This window comes from Brachionichthys hirsutus, chromosome 5, assembly GCF_040956055.1.
Source record: "Brachionichthys hirsutus isolate HB-005 chromosome 5, CSIRO-AGI_Bhir_v1, whole genome shotgun sequence".
NCBI classification, from domain to species: Eukaryota; Metazoa; Chordata; class Actinopteri; order Lophiiformes; family Brachionichthyidae; genus Brachionichthys; species Brachionichthys hirsutus.
The window spans coordinates 3,569,185-3,587,423 of NC_090901.1; the positions used below are offsets into that span (position 1 = coordinate 3,569,185).

General features: G+C 43.1%; 1 protein-coding gene across 1 annotated transcript; it reads right to left on the reverse strand.

The window, feature by feature from the left end:
* Nucleotides 1-810: 810 nt before the first annotated feature.
* Nucleotides 811-16,614, reverse strand: sema4ba (sema domain, immunoglobulin domain (Ig), transmembrane domain (TM) and short cytoplasmic domain, (semaphorin) 4Ba). The gene is made up of 14 exons (XM_068739181.1): nt 16,497-16,614; nt 9,807-9,967; nt 9,591-9,653; nt 8,835-8,933; nt 8,280-8,391; nt 8,046-8,162; nt 7,655-7,812; nt 5,895-6,076; nt 5,574-5,724; nt 5,051-5,261; nt 4,829-4,944; nt 4,554-4,711; nt 4,068-4,159; nt 811-3,928 (listed from the first exon to the last, which is right to left on the reverse strand). Exons 1-14 carry the CDS (start codon nt 16,612-16,614, stop codon nt 3,156-3,158), a joined length of 2,511 nt encoding a protein of 836 aa, XP_068595282.1. The 3' UTR covers nt 811-3,155.
* Between the last annotated feature and the right edge of the window lie 1,625 nt (nt 16,615-18,239).

Here is an 18,239-nt window from a genome sequence, read left to right on the forward strand (position 1 = left end):
CGAAATTATTTCGGCTGCTCGGTATCCCAAATAGCGTCTCAGGTAAAAATGTCTTGAAAGTCTCACAGAAAGTACTGAAGGGCACTCCATTGGTCCAGATCTCATGGTGGGCGGGACATAGCCGAATTAATTCAGCAAATAAAATAGCTCCTTTTGGCTCGCATCGAACACCTGCCGCAGGTGAGGAGGACTGTCGGGGGACTTGAACGCACCACGCACTCACCTTCTTGACTCTGTTTACCTTCAGGGTGTGTGTGTGCGTGTGCGTGTGTGGTGCGTGAGTTTCATCTGACACTTCTCTTTGCTCAGCTCAGTTTGCAGAGTGTTTGTGACTCCACCTTACGAGATTAAAACAGTAAAATAAAAAAGACAAATGTTCTGGAAGTAATTTACGCAAGAGGAATTTCAAATGGCCACCGGTGTGTTTTTTGATTCTGTAAATGTGGATTAAAGCAAACATATGTTATGTTGCAGTGAGGTTAGTGTATGTATGCTCGACCATGAGACTCGACTCGTTTTCCCTGCCTCCATTGCTGAAGTGCTTTGCTCATGTGGGACAAGTTGGGTTCTCTAAAAGCAGGCCTTTCCCTGCTCGACCTGTAAAGTGCCTTGAGATGACCTTTTGTCATGATGATCTAACTCTATATAAATAAAACTGAATTGAATTATATTGAACTGAATTGAATAGTGGAGTTAAATCTTTTGAAATCCCTCTATTCAACAACACAAATGCACTTCATAACGGCCGGATATGTTTTGTGTCATAAAATAAGGATCCGTTAGGATAAAACTTTTTTTTTTTTTATCCATTTGATCTTTATTTGAAAAATTAAAATAAAGTGCTTTTTATGTACAATACGAAAAAGAAAAAAAACCAAAACAATAGTGATGTATAATACAAAAAACACAATTCACGATATTTTTACATTGGCAGCTGAGTTTAAAAAAAAAACATTTGTACATTTTTTGTACTCTTTTTTTTTTTTTTTTTGCAATACATGTTGACAACAGTCTGAGCAACTTGTACTGTACAAATACATGGCCAGACTACAGTGGCGTATTAAGAGAGAACAGACAATACGGTCACTGTGGAATTATTAGTTTAGGTTTGCAATGAAATAAAAGCACATTTAGTTCCTGCACCTATTTGACTAAATCACTGCCACTTTATATTTGTTCTGCACTTGACAAATTAAACGTTGTTCCGACGACAGCCACACCACCAGAAGCTGCCATTTGGGTTTTAACAGTCAACGCATGAGGCTCTCGCTCCACATGATTGATTATAGATGAACAGTCTTTGAAGTTCACACAGAGTTGTTGTTGTTGCAGTGCCATTTACAAGAACTGTAAAGTGTTGCTATTATGTATAGTTCAGTATTTTTTGAATTGGCCAGTGGTTATTTATGTGCCACAGTTTAATAGCAGTCCAGAGTGGGTTCGTTGTAACAAACGGTTAAATAAAGTTTTTTAAAAAAAAAACCCCACCTGTGAGCAGGTGTACACCGATGACCTCGTTTCTGGTCGGTCTGATCTGTCACACCTGCAGCGTAGCATTGAACGCTACGGCACTACTACCTGGTTAGTTAATCCACCCATGAGGCACGTCTCTTCATTATTGTTTCAGAAGGCATCATCCGTTTAATCAGATCCATAACCTGCATTATTCTAAGGCTTTTTCAGCATCATGTGCAAATCCTATGCAGTCTTTAGTCGAGCAATAGGCCTTCCTGCATTTTGTTTCTTTGAGCTTTTAAATTTGCTGGTCACTTTACAACATCGAAGTCAAACTCAAGTTAGACTCAACAACGCCTGACATGACAAATGCTTTCAGTATACTCCAGTTACTCGTGAATGCGGTTGGTCATGCAGTTCATAATGGGTTAGTTAGTGAACTGGCAGATGGCTAATCAAGATAATTAAGCACACCTGCGTTTTTACACAGATGAAAATGAGATTATTGCCTTTTTAGTTGCTATAAAACCAATCAGAGGACCATCTGAGTCAATGCGTTATGTATAATCTGTCTGTGAATAGGTGCGTTTAATTATTCATCTCCCTTTGAGATTTGTGAGTGATATTATAACCTTAAAAACTGATTACTTAAAATGTTTGTTAAACAAACATTAGGCGGCTATCCTTCTCCAAATGGTAAAAATCTCTTGCATACCTGGAGTGCAATGCGTTACTGTAATGTGAATGAATGTGCGGGGGGGGGGTTGCAGTGCCGCTGATCATAAAGCATTTAACAGCGCCGACACCTTTGTGCTTACTCAGTCTCGAGGTGAGGTTCTCTTGGCGTTTACCCCACTTCACATTATTTGCTTTGCATAGGCGTCCTATCTCATCATGATAACACCTGGAATGAAACGTTTCCCTTTATTACATTTGGTAACAGAAACCCCGGACTTAATGTCCAGCTTGTTTATGGACTAACAATATCAATACATAATGAACCACACAATGTGCCTTCATTTATGATGACATGATTTTGTATTTTATGTTTGAGGTGGTATGAATTCGGCAACACATCACTAAAGTGATTCCTTGCTTCTTTCACTTTTCTTTTTTTTTCAATTTTTTTTTTCTTCAATCAAAACTCTCTGAATTTGTCCTCTTTCACTGCAAGCAAGTCTTTTTCTGTCTTCCTGCCTGTCCCTGGATTGTTAGTCTATTCCGGTATATTTACGTGGCTACAGAACAGCACATAGTGCATAGCCTCAGCGATGCGTCTCTTCACCAGACCACAGAGCGAAATCAAATTCTGTCAGTCGTTAAGCGAGACCTTGTTCATCGCTCCCGCTCAAAGCATCGCCGATGGATTTCATGGACGGACTGTGCGGCGATGCTTTCGGATTCAGTCGCTACCACCTCTACACATATTACATTCCTGTGAGTCGCACATGAAGACTCCAAGGTTTGAAGGCAAAATGGAATCCTTCCACGTCTTTAGAATGTGCTCAAATAAATGGGAAGTAAGAAGAGATAAAAAAATGAAACACACATGGACCACAGAGACGAGAAACAAAAACAAAGTGCAAAATCTGTGTGATGAAATGCCTCCGTGACGAGTCTGATGTTCCCTCTCGGGGTTACGCTTATCTCAAGTGCGCTCGTTCTTTTTTAGTTTGAAAAACGATTTCGTGAAGCCAGCCTCACACTATGGAGTCTTTGATCACGGAGCCCAGTCTGACTCGTGGCCGTGGACACGCGGGAGCGATCTCTACGTGGCTCTCTCTCAGGCTCAGGGGCCTCTTCTCTGACTCTGAGGCGCTCTTGCTGTTGTCAGGCGATGAACACTCCTGTGGCGGAGTGCTGCAGATGTAGTTGTCATTAAGGGCCTGGTAGCCCTTGTGATCCGACACAGACGCTGCGACTGTGTTGCCATTGAGCGGCAAGTTCTCAGCTGGTTTTGCCACTACTCTGGGTTTCTTCTGCTGCATGCTGGGACACTCTCCCTCCTTCAGCATGGATTTCATGTGGTTCCGATTCCTGTAGACAACAAATAGAGAGAATACCACGAGGGAGAATGCCAGGAGGGCACACACTACTATCAGCTCGTTCCAGTAGGACTTTGTGTTGATCTGGGGTGAGCGCGCCTCCCCTGGCAGGATGATAAACTCCCCCTGAGATATCTGTGGTCTGCGTGAACGTCCTGTCAGGGTGGTGCTCTCCTGCTTGGCCTCACCCCTCACACAGTAGTTTGCCAGCAGCTGTCTGAAGCCTTCCTCCACTGACCAGCACTCGTACGTTTCCTGCCTGTCAGCGTGAGCGACCACCACCAGCCCCCCTTCTGGGCTGGGGTAATGGAAGTGACCTGAGCCCTCTCTGAACTCCCACCTCCTTTCTGCCAAATTGGAGCGCAGCTTGCAGGGCAGTATTTTGAATGTGTTGGCAGGGATGACGATCACCTGGCATGAAGCCATTCCTGTGGAAAGAAAAGCAGAGACAAATCAAGTAAGTTATTACATGAAATAATTGACACAATTAGCGTATGTGCAATCCAGACTCAAATAAAAGATGGTGCTGCTCTGAAAATCCACTGGAGTGCAGAGCGGTGCACGTACGTGTGGGCTGAGGTTTAGCAAACCGCGGGCTTGGCACTGTTTTGTTGCAAATAGCTGAAGTGTCTGCTTCATCTACATCCTGCTGCCAGGCACTGAAACACATCAATTCAATCAGAAAGTGAGATTTTGAAATGCACCTGGTTATCACAGAGGGAAATGCATGTGACATAGTCGCCCACTGAGCAGCAGTGTTACCACGCGACATGAAAACAAACAACACCTCTACACTCGGTAAGAGCTATTATGTGCAAAAAGAATAAAACAAGAAGAATTCTCAGCTATATTTTTATGGACTGCAGCGAGACTCCAAGCCAAGGATCAAGGATGACATGTAGAGATATTTTACAAACCCCTCCACATATAGCCAGACTAACCACTGGTGTCCACGTCACTATATATGCATAAAATCTTGAAGCATCGTACCTTCTATAGAATGCACCTGAAAGCTTTTGCTGCAAATAAATCATTGTGCAGAGGAGTGCTCACTTGCTCGGTGGAGTCTGTCTCACATCGACACACCGTCTCCCATTCCAGGCGCAGTACGGATCCCTGGAGAGGATGCACTCCCCACAGCTCTGATAATTAGTACAGTTTGCTACTGGGACCTCCACCAGTTCGGAGAAAGAGGAAACGTAGAGCCGGCCCTGTGGAAGTGAAGTGACAGGAAGGAAGTGTCCCGAATACGGTTCATTTCTTTCAGACTCCTGCATGTGTGACCCTGTTCTAAAATAACAACATTTAATACCAGAACACCGACCCACCTTTTCAGCGTCCAGCTCAATGTGCTGCACTGGTCGGGAGCCACGGAAAAGCACCATCTCCTCAATGATGTGCATCTTGTTGTTGATATTAATGGCTTTGTGAAGTCTCCCATCGTCTATTTGGAGACACGGGATAATTTGACATTGGATTAAACACTTTGCCACCAGTGCCGCTAATCAGCAACACGAGTCGATGACTGTTTGTGTGCGACAGTTACGTACGTGTGCCAATGAAGAGCACGTTGTAGTCCTTCTTTGCTGCCTGTACTCGATGGACAGCGATCTGCGTGTAGCGAACGTTGCGTTTCAGCAGGAGAGGCTGGCTGCGGATCACGTTGTCCATCAGGAAGTGGTCTTTGACAAAATTCAGAACCTTGTCCGGCATGTGCAGCGAGGAGGAGATGCCTTGCTCCCTGGCAGTGTTTGTGATACACTGGGAAGGAATCATAATGAGGCGGTTGCAGACTAGAAAATGAAACCAATTGCAGCTGTGCAGCAACTCAGTTCTTCCTTTGCCCAAATGTTTCTGTGCTTTTTCTGTGATGTGTCTGCCAGGAAACCAAAGTATTTGAATAATATCCATATTAGGAAGAGAGTTTTGTGTTTGGGCCGGGGGTGAAGGTCGGGGGTGTTAATGACGAGCAGACCTAAATGTGTGAAACTCATTTAATGTCTGGTGAGTTCTGGTGCGAGGGTGTCTGCAGGTTCTCCAGAATGGGAGGGGAGGCAGTATGCAAACGCTCACCACTCCAGGACGGGGCTCTGCGACCGGATGGTTGTACGTGTACCACTGTTGAGTCTCTCGGTTGACTTCGCGGTATCGACCATTAAATGCCTTTTCCACCTGGTCCATAGTGAAGGAACACACGGCAGAGCTTCCCGAAGCGCCTTTGTACCTATCAGACGGGAACAAGCATCTCTGATTCTTTCCCTCTAATTATCCATCCATCTACTTTATGAGGCAGCGCAGCCTATCCCAGAGGCAGAGTTGAGTTGAGTCAGATTTGTACAACATAGCTGAGAGTATTACTGCATTAGTTTGGTGTAAATCAAAGCAGGTACTCACCACTGAGATGTGAAGACGCCATAAAACAAAGTGCTCTTCCATTCCTCCGGGTGGGGCGTCAGCACAAACATGTCTTGGATTATGTTGAAGGGGAAGCCATCGTCGGGCAGAGAGCACAAGAGCTGAGCCTTCAGGAAGGTCGTCCACTTCTTCTGCAGGACCCTCTCTCCTCCCAAGTCGCCCTGCGGCACAAAGAGTGTGGGTGTGGAGATGCTTAATGAGTGGCCAGTAGAGGGTGCAAGAACACAAGACATGGAATAATAATGTGCACCATAGAAAGAGTAGTTTAGATGACATGATTTAAGACTTTAATATTCCAGAGGGAGTCACAGGCCTTGAGAAGAGGACTGCAGATGTTTTACCAACATGAACCAAGAGTCTTATTCTTGCGAGAACAGCTGGAATTTTAAAGGGAGGATCTTCTGCACCAGCCCCATTATTTATTTACATTCAAATCGTGGCAACAATTATTCCAGTTTTCTCAGGGTGTAAAGATCGAACAAGAAAAAAAAAAAAAGACTTGGAGGAAAATAAGTCATTAAGAGAAGATAAATGCTCTAAACATTTAGCCCACGTTAGTGTTACATTAATCAGAGGAGATGCCAGCGCTGAACGGGAGGGGAAATGACACATGACCCTTGTTTAAACTGCTGCCCAAAAAACCAGACAGCGTTGGCTTGTCTCTGGAAAACTGCACAGTCCTGCAAATAGGAACACACTCTGTTTATCATTCCAGAGTCAGCCTCAATGAAGTGGAACCTGTGCACTAAACACCAACAAAGAGCGACGCTGCGGATAAACATAATCAGTCAAGCAAGGGTTAGGGAAGAATTTCAGCTCATGACTTATGGGGATGGCTTGCTTTTTTCCATAAAGGGACAGCTTACAGTATTTGCCTCCTTTTAAGCCTTTTATTTAGATGTCTGGGACGCACAGTCCCGAGAAGTGACACATTTACTCATCCCTTCTGATAATGTGTGTCGCAATGTCTTAACTAGCTTCTTCTCTTGAATGAAAAACGTAGTGGCCTAGACGTGCGGATGGCGTCTGCCCTCTGGTTCACAGCTGGCCTGCCTTTGGTACCACCTACATCGTTAAATCTGACGATGCAATGATGATCAATCTGATGATGCGATGACGTGTTTTATATGACAGCAGGATGACTGTCAGACACACACCTGGAGATGGTGAGGATGTAAAAAAAAAAAAGACTGTGGAATACCAATGCTGAAAAAAACAAGTTTGGGGAAAAAAAAAAATCCAACATCTCTGATCTGGCTCTATTAAAGCAGCGGTCTGATTTGCAGAATGTGATGCTACGATGTTTACAGAACTGAAAGTTCCTAAATATTAACAAATGTTGTGTGGTCTTGACTTTGGTTCAAAATCCCCGGGTTTAAGTATTTCAGCAGATTTGCATGGATCTTCTTCGACTGTAATCTCGGCCAATTTTGAACTGGCTACCGAGTCCTGTCTAAACACAACTATTTAGCAAAACAAGATAAGAATTGAGGGATGAGAAGGTCTGGAAAAAAAGACGAGGAGGAATGTTTCTTCTGTAACGAGAGAATCCCAGAACGATGAGCTACCCTTTCTGAGCCATCTATGCTTATATCACACAGAACACAAACGCAAATGAAACGCACAATGTTGTAATATATGCATACAGTGGTGGTGGTGGGGGGGGTCAGCAGATGTTGCTCAATAGAAGAAAAAAAGACCCACTTTATAGGGACAATCTGCCTTCAGCCATCGCTCACCTTACACACGCGAGCAATACGTGACACAATGGTGTTGTCAAAGAAATCAAACTCCTTTCCTGCTTCACTGAAGAAGAAGTAAATCTTATCATCATCGCCCACTAGGTTTCCCTTGGGCAGGCTCTCTTGAATGTAGGCAGAGCCAACAAAGGCTGGGTCTGAAAGAAAGCCAGAGCAACAGAGGATGAAATCCAGACACCCGGGGACAGATGTCAAAGTTCCCTCAGCACACCAAATAGAACATTTTCTTACATCTGGGACTTACGAATAAATAGTGTTCATCTTCTACACAGTCGCTGACAGTGTCAAATTATAGCCACAGTATTTTTGACATTAAATGTAAAAAAATATATAATACTAAAAAGCACTGCCTTCTGGCTCAAAGTTGTACCTTGCAGCCAGTTGAGTGAGTTTTCAGTCTTTAGAGAAGTTCCTTGGCTTAGACTCTTGAAAATGATTGGTTCATTTCCTTGGAAATTACTGACGGTACCAGCATACAACTCTCCATCTGAAGAAGATCAACATAATCACAGTCTTAACCAAGAGGGAATGGGCTTGTGCGTCATACACAAGAATTAAATCCAGAGGTTGTGCATCGTCATACCGACCGCCTCTGCCGACCTACCAGCTATGATGGCAGTGGATTTATATTCAGGGTTGAAGGGGCAGCGGCTCCGTCCGTCCTCCATGACAACTTCACCGGTGCTACTTCTGACGAGGGAGAAGTCTGCAGTGTTCTGGAGAACATCCATAAACATTAAATGTCACATCAAACTTATTTGCTTTGACACTGTGGGGTCGGTATGGCCCACAGGGAAAAGGTCATCAGTCAGGATCAAGGTCAAGTACAAGACAAAAAGGCACCAGTGACTCCTATGTGTTTGAGGATTGTTCTGCTTTAAAAGATTTGTTGTAAAAGACTACAAACTGGGTCTGATCCCATGCATTAAATACTTTTGATCGTGGCACAGGAGGTAATAAAATAATGCACATACACTATGTTAAATCTAGGAGGACATGGGCCTCAGCCAGACCGCTAAGTGAGCTGAGAGGCAGCAAAAGCAGACATAAAAAGATGCTACGTATAAAATCAGGGCTAATCATTTCGACTGGCACAATAACTGGCACTGGTTTTAAACCTACTCAGAGATAACAGACATGACTTTTCATAACAACTTACAATGTAAGCACAGGTGGGGCTGAAGGCATACGTCCCACAAACGTACAGGTGAGTGCTGTTCACACGCAGCAAGATCTTTATGTAGTTGAAGCAATCCGTCTGTATTGGAAACCCAGAAAACAATTTTTTGTCAAGGCTTGAAAATTCATTTTGCTGTAATTCTATAAATGAAATGATGAGGGTGATGAGCTGTGTTTTTAAAGATAAATAAGGCTTATTTGTAATTGTACAGATTTTCACCACAAACAGCTCAAATATATTTTTCAAGCCGCAGCAGCAGCACTAGGGGACCAGGACCAATTAGAACATGAAAATACAATTTACAGAAGTGAAAATATCATGATTAAAATCTCCACTTAGGAATTTTCCAATTTTATTTTAGAGCATTTCTTTTCTTTCAGTAACTTTGCGATCATCTTTCATTTAATATAAACAAATGTTTGTTAATATAATTATTGCTAATTTATTGTTCCCTCCTACCAAATAGGTAATCAGTAATCCAGATCTGAGTGTTTACATATAGAGGTGGTACAAACAAATGAGAGCGTGCCACAAAGGAAAGGTTAGTTTAAAAAGGAAGGTAAAAAAATCCATTGTTAGAATGGAAAACTACAACTTGGCAGGAAATTTCCAAGGTTCTGCCCTGATTCTGTTTCCTCTGTGCCAGACAACAATGGTCAACTTGACCAATGCTGCACACCTGCAGCCGGGTAAACATGGCAGTTAAGAGATCATTTGCACCGTCAGTTTACTTACCTGCAGGTCTTTGCCTTTGAAGCTGCACTCATCTCTCTTCTTCTCTGGAGTTTTCCATGTGAGCTGTGGGAGAAACACTGTCAGATTGATTCTGTCGCTGTAACACAGTGAGGTGGGTTTTTATGCACCTTGGAGATCTGGGACTGTTTCATATTTATATAACTATATTCTTATTATTGCTATTATAGATGCTATTATAACAAGTTTGGGTCTTACATTTCTTTGTAGTTTGACTGCACTGATATCGGTGAGGTTGAGAGCAAAGAGAATCTCCCGAGCACCAACGTAAAGCGCGTTGTCTTCTTTACTGAGGTGCAAAGCGGTAAAGTTGAAGACGCCACTGACGGCGAAACTCCGGGTCATCCTTTCCTTCGCATCTGAACGGAAACACAGGCAGAGGAAACATTTTGGGGTCATTTAATGAATTTAAAAAAAAAAAGATATATTCAAAAGGAAAAAAACAAAATATCACAATACGATACAATACACAGAGTTAAATAACAAATCATCCATGTGTTCAAAGACTTTTTGAGAATTTTATTTTTGTTGTATTTCTGCCTTTTAATGGAAAGAGAGCAGGGTGGATGACATGTGACCAACATCCCAGTAGGGCTCTAATTGAGGCTGTTACTGTACAGTCAACCTTGAGGCGATCAGGATGCTCCAGTTGAATATAAATACCTGAGGTCACTTCAGGATTTTTCAACCACACACTCTGTTATTGGACTTTGACTTTGTGGAGTAAAAATACCATCTAAAGGAATTCTACAGAACAACTCAGCCTCTGGGCCTTATACAGTATTCAGTACACCTGGAGAAAAAAAAATGAATGAAAGGAAATCAATACGTCTACGTTTGCCTGTGTGTGCAGCTGCAACTCCTAAATCACGTCTGCTGATCAACAAGAGATAACAAGAAATCCATTGAACGGGATAGAACAATTCTTCATATTTCTCCGACATTTTAGTGAATGATTTGCTCCAAGTTCCACCGACACCTTCGGAATGAAGCCAAGGGTTAAATCATCAACTCCCCTCATCGCCGCTTTAAAGGACTCATGCATCTGAGGTTTGCAGCAGCCCGGAGGCTTTCACTGCTGGCCCAGCTTGAACAACTTGCCTTAATTGCATGCCAGTATAAACAGAGGCAGTGACCTGCTGGAAACTTAATACGACTAATGCTCTGATACAGGAACTTTGGCCCCGCAATGAGGCAAACGAGGAAAAAAACAAGCGACTAAAGAACAGGACAGTGGAGAGGGGGGGGGGGGGGGGGGTACTTAACATTACACTTCACTTATTATGAAAACCAAGGCGCTCAACAGATTCAATATTTTCTCTGAATCCGTGTTTTGACTTGTAAATCACTTTCCAAAAACTCAAAACTCAAACTTATTTCTTCATAAACAAAATGGGCAAGACACGGAATCTTTCTGTGGCAAAATTTAAATCATAATGTCTTGTTGGAATAAAAATCTCCACATTACTGCAAATGAAAGATTTAAAAACGGAACTATTAATGGAAACTATTACAAAATAAGAAACGTGTTTTTTTTTTTAAGAAAACCTGGCACCAACATAACAACGAGCCTGCACGCATCTCCTATTATAGACTAGCACGGAGGTGGGACGAGCTATTAATGTTTATGAATCTTAATTTACGAGGAAATAAAAACAGAAATCAGAGCCAACTGCTGAACCCTTTCACGACTCCTTCCTTCCACAAAGTAAAAAAGGAAAGAATTTTGCAAGTCAACAACAACAAAATATACATTTAGAGTCAGTTTTACTATTGTAAGTTGATCTAATGAGTCAAACGTCTCTGTATTTTTCTTTTCCAGGCAGATTCTTATTGGATGAAAGCCCCAGATGTTGGTGTAATTGTTATCATTATAGCACTTCCACCCATAAATAATATTACAGTCCAGTCCAGTCCAGATTGAGTAATACGTCTGTATGTTGCACTGATAACAAGCACTGCTCTGTAGTACATCTGACCTGGAATGATCTCACCTAAAGGGTAGGGGTGGCGAGACTTCCTATCCCTCGTGGCTCATCGCCGCAGCAACAGAGCCACAGTGTAGTTAAATATGTCCGTAAAACCACAAGAGACTCTGCTCTCTGTACTGCACTCTCTCTTTTTCACTATCATTACAGGATAAATGGAGTGCCGCCTCATGCCGCTACAATTCCCCTTTTCCTCCCTGCAGAGCCTTGGGCAGGTTTAGCTGTGATTTACAGGAAGAGAGACACAATGGCTGTCTTTTTTTCTTTGCAGTCAAATCACCACTGTCATACTTAATGATCAAGGCTGACAAACAAAAACAATAAGGTGTGTATCATTAACAAATTCCACAAGGGTTTGCAATCATACAAAGGTTTCCCATTTATACTAGAAAATGTGGTGGGTCATTGTTAAATGTGATATGTACTGGTTTCAGGGAGAAACAGTCAGGAGAAGCCCTCATCTACAGCTCGTGCACTAGCAGTAAAGGTGTAGGGGTGATATTTTCTGACAGCACTGCTCTATGCATCCTTGGTGACCTTGATGTTGTGGCAAGGATTCCAGAATAGGCCGAGGAAGAATGCAAAAACTCTTCTCCAACCACCTTCTCAAAAAAAAACAGGCAGGAGGAACCTGACCCCCCCAGCGGTACCGATACGGTGCTGCTCGGATGCTGCAGAAGCTGCCATGTAAGGTACCATCTTCTTTTTCAAAAGGACACAAGCAATATTCCGTCATGCACTATGCCCTACTTTGGCTCCTCCGTGTGGCACACTTTGTCCACAGTGCACCAGTTTTCACAGCGAAGCTGCTACCCAGTACATAAACCTGACTATTCAATGGCGGCGTGCTGAGAGCCTACGCTTGAGCTGAATGACAGCAACCCCGGAGGAGCGACAGGCCAGCTCTCATCTGCGTGTGGTAGCGGATACAAGACTCTCTTTCCCTGTCTCTTCTAATCATCACATTCTAACTGCCATTGGATATCTGGAAATCAGAGTGATGACGCACGCCGGCGTTTTGCACGCCACGTGCACGCCTGTGTAGTCTGTGTGTCTTGCAAATTGTCCACATCCTGTCAGCTGGAGCCGATCATCGTACATGTGGTTCATGTTTACATCGTTCACAACACAAATGTTCAGACGACATACAAAACTATATTTGGCTTGACTTTGCTCTCACAACTTCACTAATGGTGTAACACGTGTCACGGGTCAAGCAAAGGCAAACTGAAAGCACGACAGCAAAATGGAAGCTTCTAAGAATAAGATCTCGGGTTAAGAGAGAGCAATGGAATCTAGTCTAGCAATTTATGTTTGACCCTTTATAAATGTGCACAAAAAGCTCGGTCCTTCAACCTCTGGTAGCTGCAGGAAATACAAGATTATTATCATTATTATTACGCAATTAAACGTAATTTTAGCAAATGAGGCTGCTAAATGGATTGCCGAGACTGACTCGCTAATCTATTTAGAGGCTAAATCAATTATATTGGGTTGATTATAACGGAATCCTTCAACTTATTTTCAGCTGATTGCCTGATGGGTCTAAAAAAAAGAAAAGTAGGATAATTAAAGTTTGGAGCATCCTCTGTAGAGTGGAGCTGTGGAGTAATTTCTACTTTCGTGCCTTCTTCTGTGGGGTAAATAAAACCGGCTGATTCAATCAGTGCCCTTTCTAATGAGGGTGCTGCCTTTATCAGGTCTTACAGCAGGAAATCAGACGATGGCCTGCCTCATTAAAAGCGCTATTCATTGTTTACCTTCTTTCTGAGTAAAAGTTAACATTGTTGCATGTAAAAATAATGTATGAGTGGTAAATAACTCTCAATACACCCAGAGCAATGTGGGCATATGTGTACATGAATGCTTCTTAAACTGTGCTAGTGGACTTCCCGGGAAAAATGACCACCCCTCTGTACTGACGTTAACAGTCGAGCGTTTCAGACTGAAGAAAAAAAACACTTTGGGGAAGTGGAGAAGAAGCTTTTAAAACAGAACAAAAAGGAAGTAGGTAACCGCCTTTTTCTCTTCATCTACATTCTGCGCTTGTTCAAGGACTTTGTTCAAGGCTTGAGCAGATAAACCATAAATCCAATTACTATGAGAAGTAATTATGGCCCAAAGTGTGAGACAACAGCCCCTTTGACTCTGACTGGGACGGTGTCAGAACATTAGCCAGAACTCCCACTAGTGGCACATTTTCTGGAGCCAGTAAGACAGAAAATGGGTCAAGCTGCTGTGCTAATTAACTTATTCTCTTGACTTATAACGCCAACAGGCAATTCACCGGTAGATTTATTAGACAAGTTCTGAGACTGCTATTTGTCCTGGTCCTCTTTAGCACGATATTGTCTCCACTGCATCGTGGTGACGCTTTGATGAATGGCCATTTGGAGCACAGCATCTGTATGTCTAGAAAGGCAAATGTTGCAGGTGCTGCTAATGCCAAGGAAATTGTAAAATGTAGCCGCACAGCAGGGGTGATCAATAGCAGACTTTAGTTTAGTTTATTGGGAGGGGGGGGGGGGGGGATAAAGGCTAATTATTTGGCTATATTTTAAACAAAATAAAACTTAGCTTGAACTTGTTTTTGATAATAAAAAACAAAGCCTTTACCTCAGCTCTGAAGTAACCGTCGTCATGGAAAAGGTTGACGGGACAATCTGTTGCTCAAGCACCAACACAGACTAACTAACCCCAGGTTATCCACAATAATGTAGACCAGCTGCTGGTTCATCATGAACTCGCCGTGACCCCCTCCTCAGATCTGTGCTGGTGTATGAAGGACAAAGACACCCTACATGAGGTCGTGACACGGCTCTAATCGTACAGCAGCGCTCCTGACCTGCCTGACTGCATGCTGTGTATTGATCACGGGAGCAGACACAGTCGTGGTATTCAAGTGTGAAGAAATGTTTTACGGGATGTATGACTCCTGTTAGACTTGATTTATATATCATCCCCCCCCCCTGGAGGATTGACTCACATATCAGCAGTATCAGAATCAATGATCGGTCTTATCCTTTTTCCATTATCTTCTCATATTAAAGCACAGCAGCCTCCTCTGACGCAGAATTGAAGAGCGGTTATCTCACTTGCCATCTCACGCAACCATCTGCACGCATGTAGAAGACCAGAGCGCTGCAAATATCAACAGCCAAGCACTATTTAAAGGCACTTATGGTGCGCCTTTAAATAGTGCTTCATCCCACTGAGCCACTCAGCATGGTCTGCATAACAAAAGCAGAGAGAACAGCAGACGCGGGCTCTATATCCTAAACCCATGATTCGTCCTGATAGGCGCATAATGAGAACCAGACAAGTGTCCACACCATAGCACATACAAATCCCCATTCATTATTCATGGGCGATTACCTTCTTCATTACGGCTGAGGCGGGGACAAGGGACAGAGAGGGCAAGGCAGAAGAGGAGGGGAAGTCACGCAACGTAAATGTTACCGGACGCAGCCATGCCTACACTGGCGAGGCTACGGCATGGAAACCATCGGGCTAACTGGCCTCCAGATAAGACAGAGAGGACCAAAGACCATCATGGGACCAGGCAGTCACTGCTGTGTAAAGTTCAAGTCCCCGAGGCCTGCAGCTCTGTATTCCACACTAAACACAACGTGACAGACCCCTTAAGCAGAAAGCTGGAAAATATCAGTATAGCAGAACCAGTATTATCAAAGCAAGACAAATTCTGTCACCTGGCCAGCGAAGCTTCATCTACTGGATTGTAACTACCTCTGTTGTTAGTTACAGCAACCAACAAGCTGATGGCGGAGGACAAATCTAGTAGATTTAGTAGCACTGTCAAAATAGAGACGAGACAACCTTGCAGAGCATCTGAGATCTACTGAAGCCGTAGCTATACACACGTTATTTATTTTTTATGTTGTGAATACGTGTTGAACAGCAGCCACACACCCTAAAGGTAAATCTTTCCATCACAACAGGGCCAACGCACCTTTTCAGTGAGTGATTGATGGCGTGTGTTGTGAATCGCTCCACCTGCAGGGACGAGCCGGGGGCTTTGTGGAGGCTTTCAGGTGGGAGAGATTACCTGACGGGATTGTGGCCCCCGCATGATGGCGGCTGCAGGCTCAGGCAGGCATGTTTGCCTGACCTATTTGAAAGTTTCCTGATCTGATCGTTTGAATAAGTACACGCACAATAATGATGATAAAAATCAGAGCTTGGAACTAAAGGCCACAGTATTTTCTTCAAGGAAAACAGCTAAATGATGTTGAACAAAAGCTTAATGTAACAATATTTTTCAAATGAACTGTGAAATACTGATCATGTCTCAATTCTGTTACGTCATTGGGCCCGTTAAGAAATGATATAAGAGCAATAAGTCTCTAAGTCACGGCACAATAGGTCTGTTCCTTTCATAATTACGTCTGACCTGTGGGTACTTGACTGAACCACCCTGACGAGGCTGCTATTGACAGTGAGGATTTACATGGACCATCTAAATCCTTTTAGCTCTTACAAAGGACACATATAAAATGTATAGATGGATGGATTTAATGAACAGGGACACCACGGGGAAGTACGTGATCAGTCCTGGAGGATGGGGCAGGCTATAATGGAGGTATGTTCTATAAATATGAAGAACATCTAAATACGAAACAGTTTAACGGAACTCCGCTGCTGTTTCTGCTGACAGTCTTTCACAGAAATGTTTCCTGTACGTTTAATTGGGTAAGGTTTTTAAGTGTAAGGTTTTTAAGTGTAAGAGCAGCAGCTTGGCTCTTTCTACTGATTAGAAACAGTCTGTTTCTACAACACTGTTGGATTATAATATGTCACCAGATACCCCTAAAGATTCATTCCATAGCAAACTATTGTGACGACAAGGTTATTTTGTAGTGAGGAAATTAATAGGACTTACTGTGGGAGAAGGTGAGGCGTGGCGTGACATCATTTTCTGTGACAGCCGTATGAAAGTAACCAACAATGAGGACAGCGTAGGCTGGGAGACAGAGCCAAGCCATTCTCATCATCCGCATGCCTCCACGAGTCAACTTGCAGTATTTGCCTTTTCAGGGGTTTTGGGAAGTCATGAAGCGTGTCTTTTTTTAAGCCGTGTTTACGTTCTCTTCCTGAAGCGCCCCGTTCCGTGAACAGAGGTCTATTCGCTGGCGTGTTTTCTGGGCGCTCCTCCGGCCTGCTGGTTTGGAATGACGATGTATGCGTCTTCAGAGCAAGACAGTGAGCTTCTACCACCATGTGCACAGTTCACTGCAGGGTCTGTGCTGAGACCTGTAAAGATGAAGACAATTCAGATGAGTTATTTGTTTGTGCAAGTTTTTTGTTTTTTTTATGAACTTGAAACATGCCCCAGGACAACAGACCCCAACAGTGGGGCTTAAATGGACTTCACCCCTCTTCCTTTTGATCTGAAGCTGAGAGATAACTGATCAAGTGATATCACTGCAGCCATCATTAACAGAATGCTGTCTATGACTGAGCTTTGTTTGCAGCCCTGTTTGAGCACAATGCTCAAATCAGGTCCATTTGATAGCGTCAGCTACTTACAAACAACTGCACGTTCCCCTACCGCCGATCCATATCGGGACTGTTTGTACCTGTTCTGAATAGTAAAGAAAAGAACGGGGAGATTTCTTGGAAATGTTTACCAAACTTTAAAGAGGCGTGCCACCCGCGCAGCTCATGCGGCAGGAATTAGAGGAGTTGACGGTTAACATAATTCCTTGGTTGTACTTTAACATTGGATTAGTTATGCATTTAGAGATTTTATATGTGTTTAAAGTCAATGAAAAAGTTGCAAAGGTCAGCAGCTGAATGAAGTAAAACGAATGCAGATGGATAGATTGTAAATATTGTAGCATCTAAACCATCATGCAGCGATAATTCAGCGATGCTGATTTACTGAATGCCGTGAGACATTAAGGGAAATTCAATACAGTATACAGTACAGTGCAACTCAGTTACGACTGCAAACACTTTGCGATTGTTCTTCATTAAATGCAACCAACAGGAGATGTAGTTTCATTTGAGGTGAAGCGATCAATAGCAAAATGTACTGCAAGAAGGGGTATAACGTAGTCAATAAGCAGTCTCTCATATCCAAATCTGAGCTGGGAAGAAGTCATTGAGAGCAGCAGGAAGGAGAAGCCAGAAAACGAGATGCAAATTTAAGAAGAAAAACTACAAATAAAAAAAACTACAGGAAAGCAAAGGATAAAGGCCACACTATAACCAACAGCATTAGAACTTTACAACGACAGCTGGGTATTTACGTAGAATTTAAGTCTTCAGTGACCCTTAATGATTATAATAAGAGAACAAGTCAAGTTTTGATCTGAAGCTCCAGCGTTTCCTGCCAGCATCCTATGAGAAGTCAGCGGACTGTAACATAAGGAGGAGACCAGACAATACCAAGAGGTAAGAAGTTGGACGTCCACCAATCAAAAACAGTGAAGCTGACATTAAATCTGGGTTTGTGACAGTCAGAGAAAAAGGCCTGCATGCATCAAGCTGAGTCTGACTGAGATGTGTAGAGAGGGAGCTCGACCCAGCGTGAGCAAGAGAACAGGGGCTCCTCTGACAGCACAGGAATCTATATGCAACTCCGCACTTCACCGCTCGCTCCAGCGTGATGCATAAACTG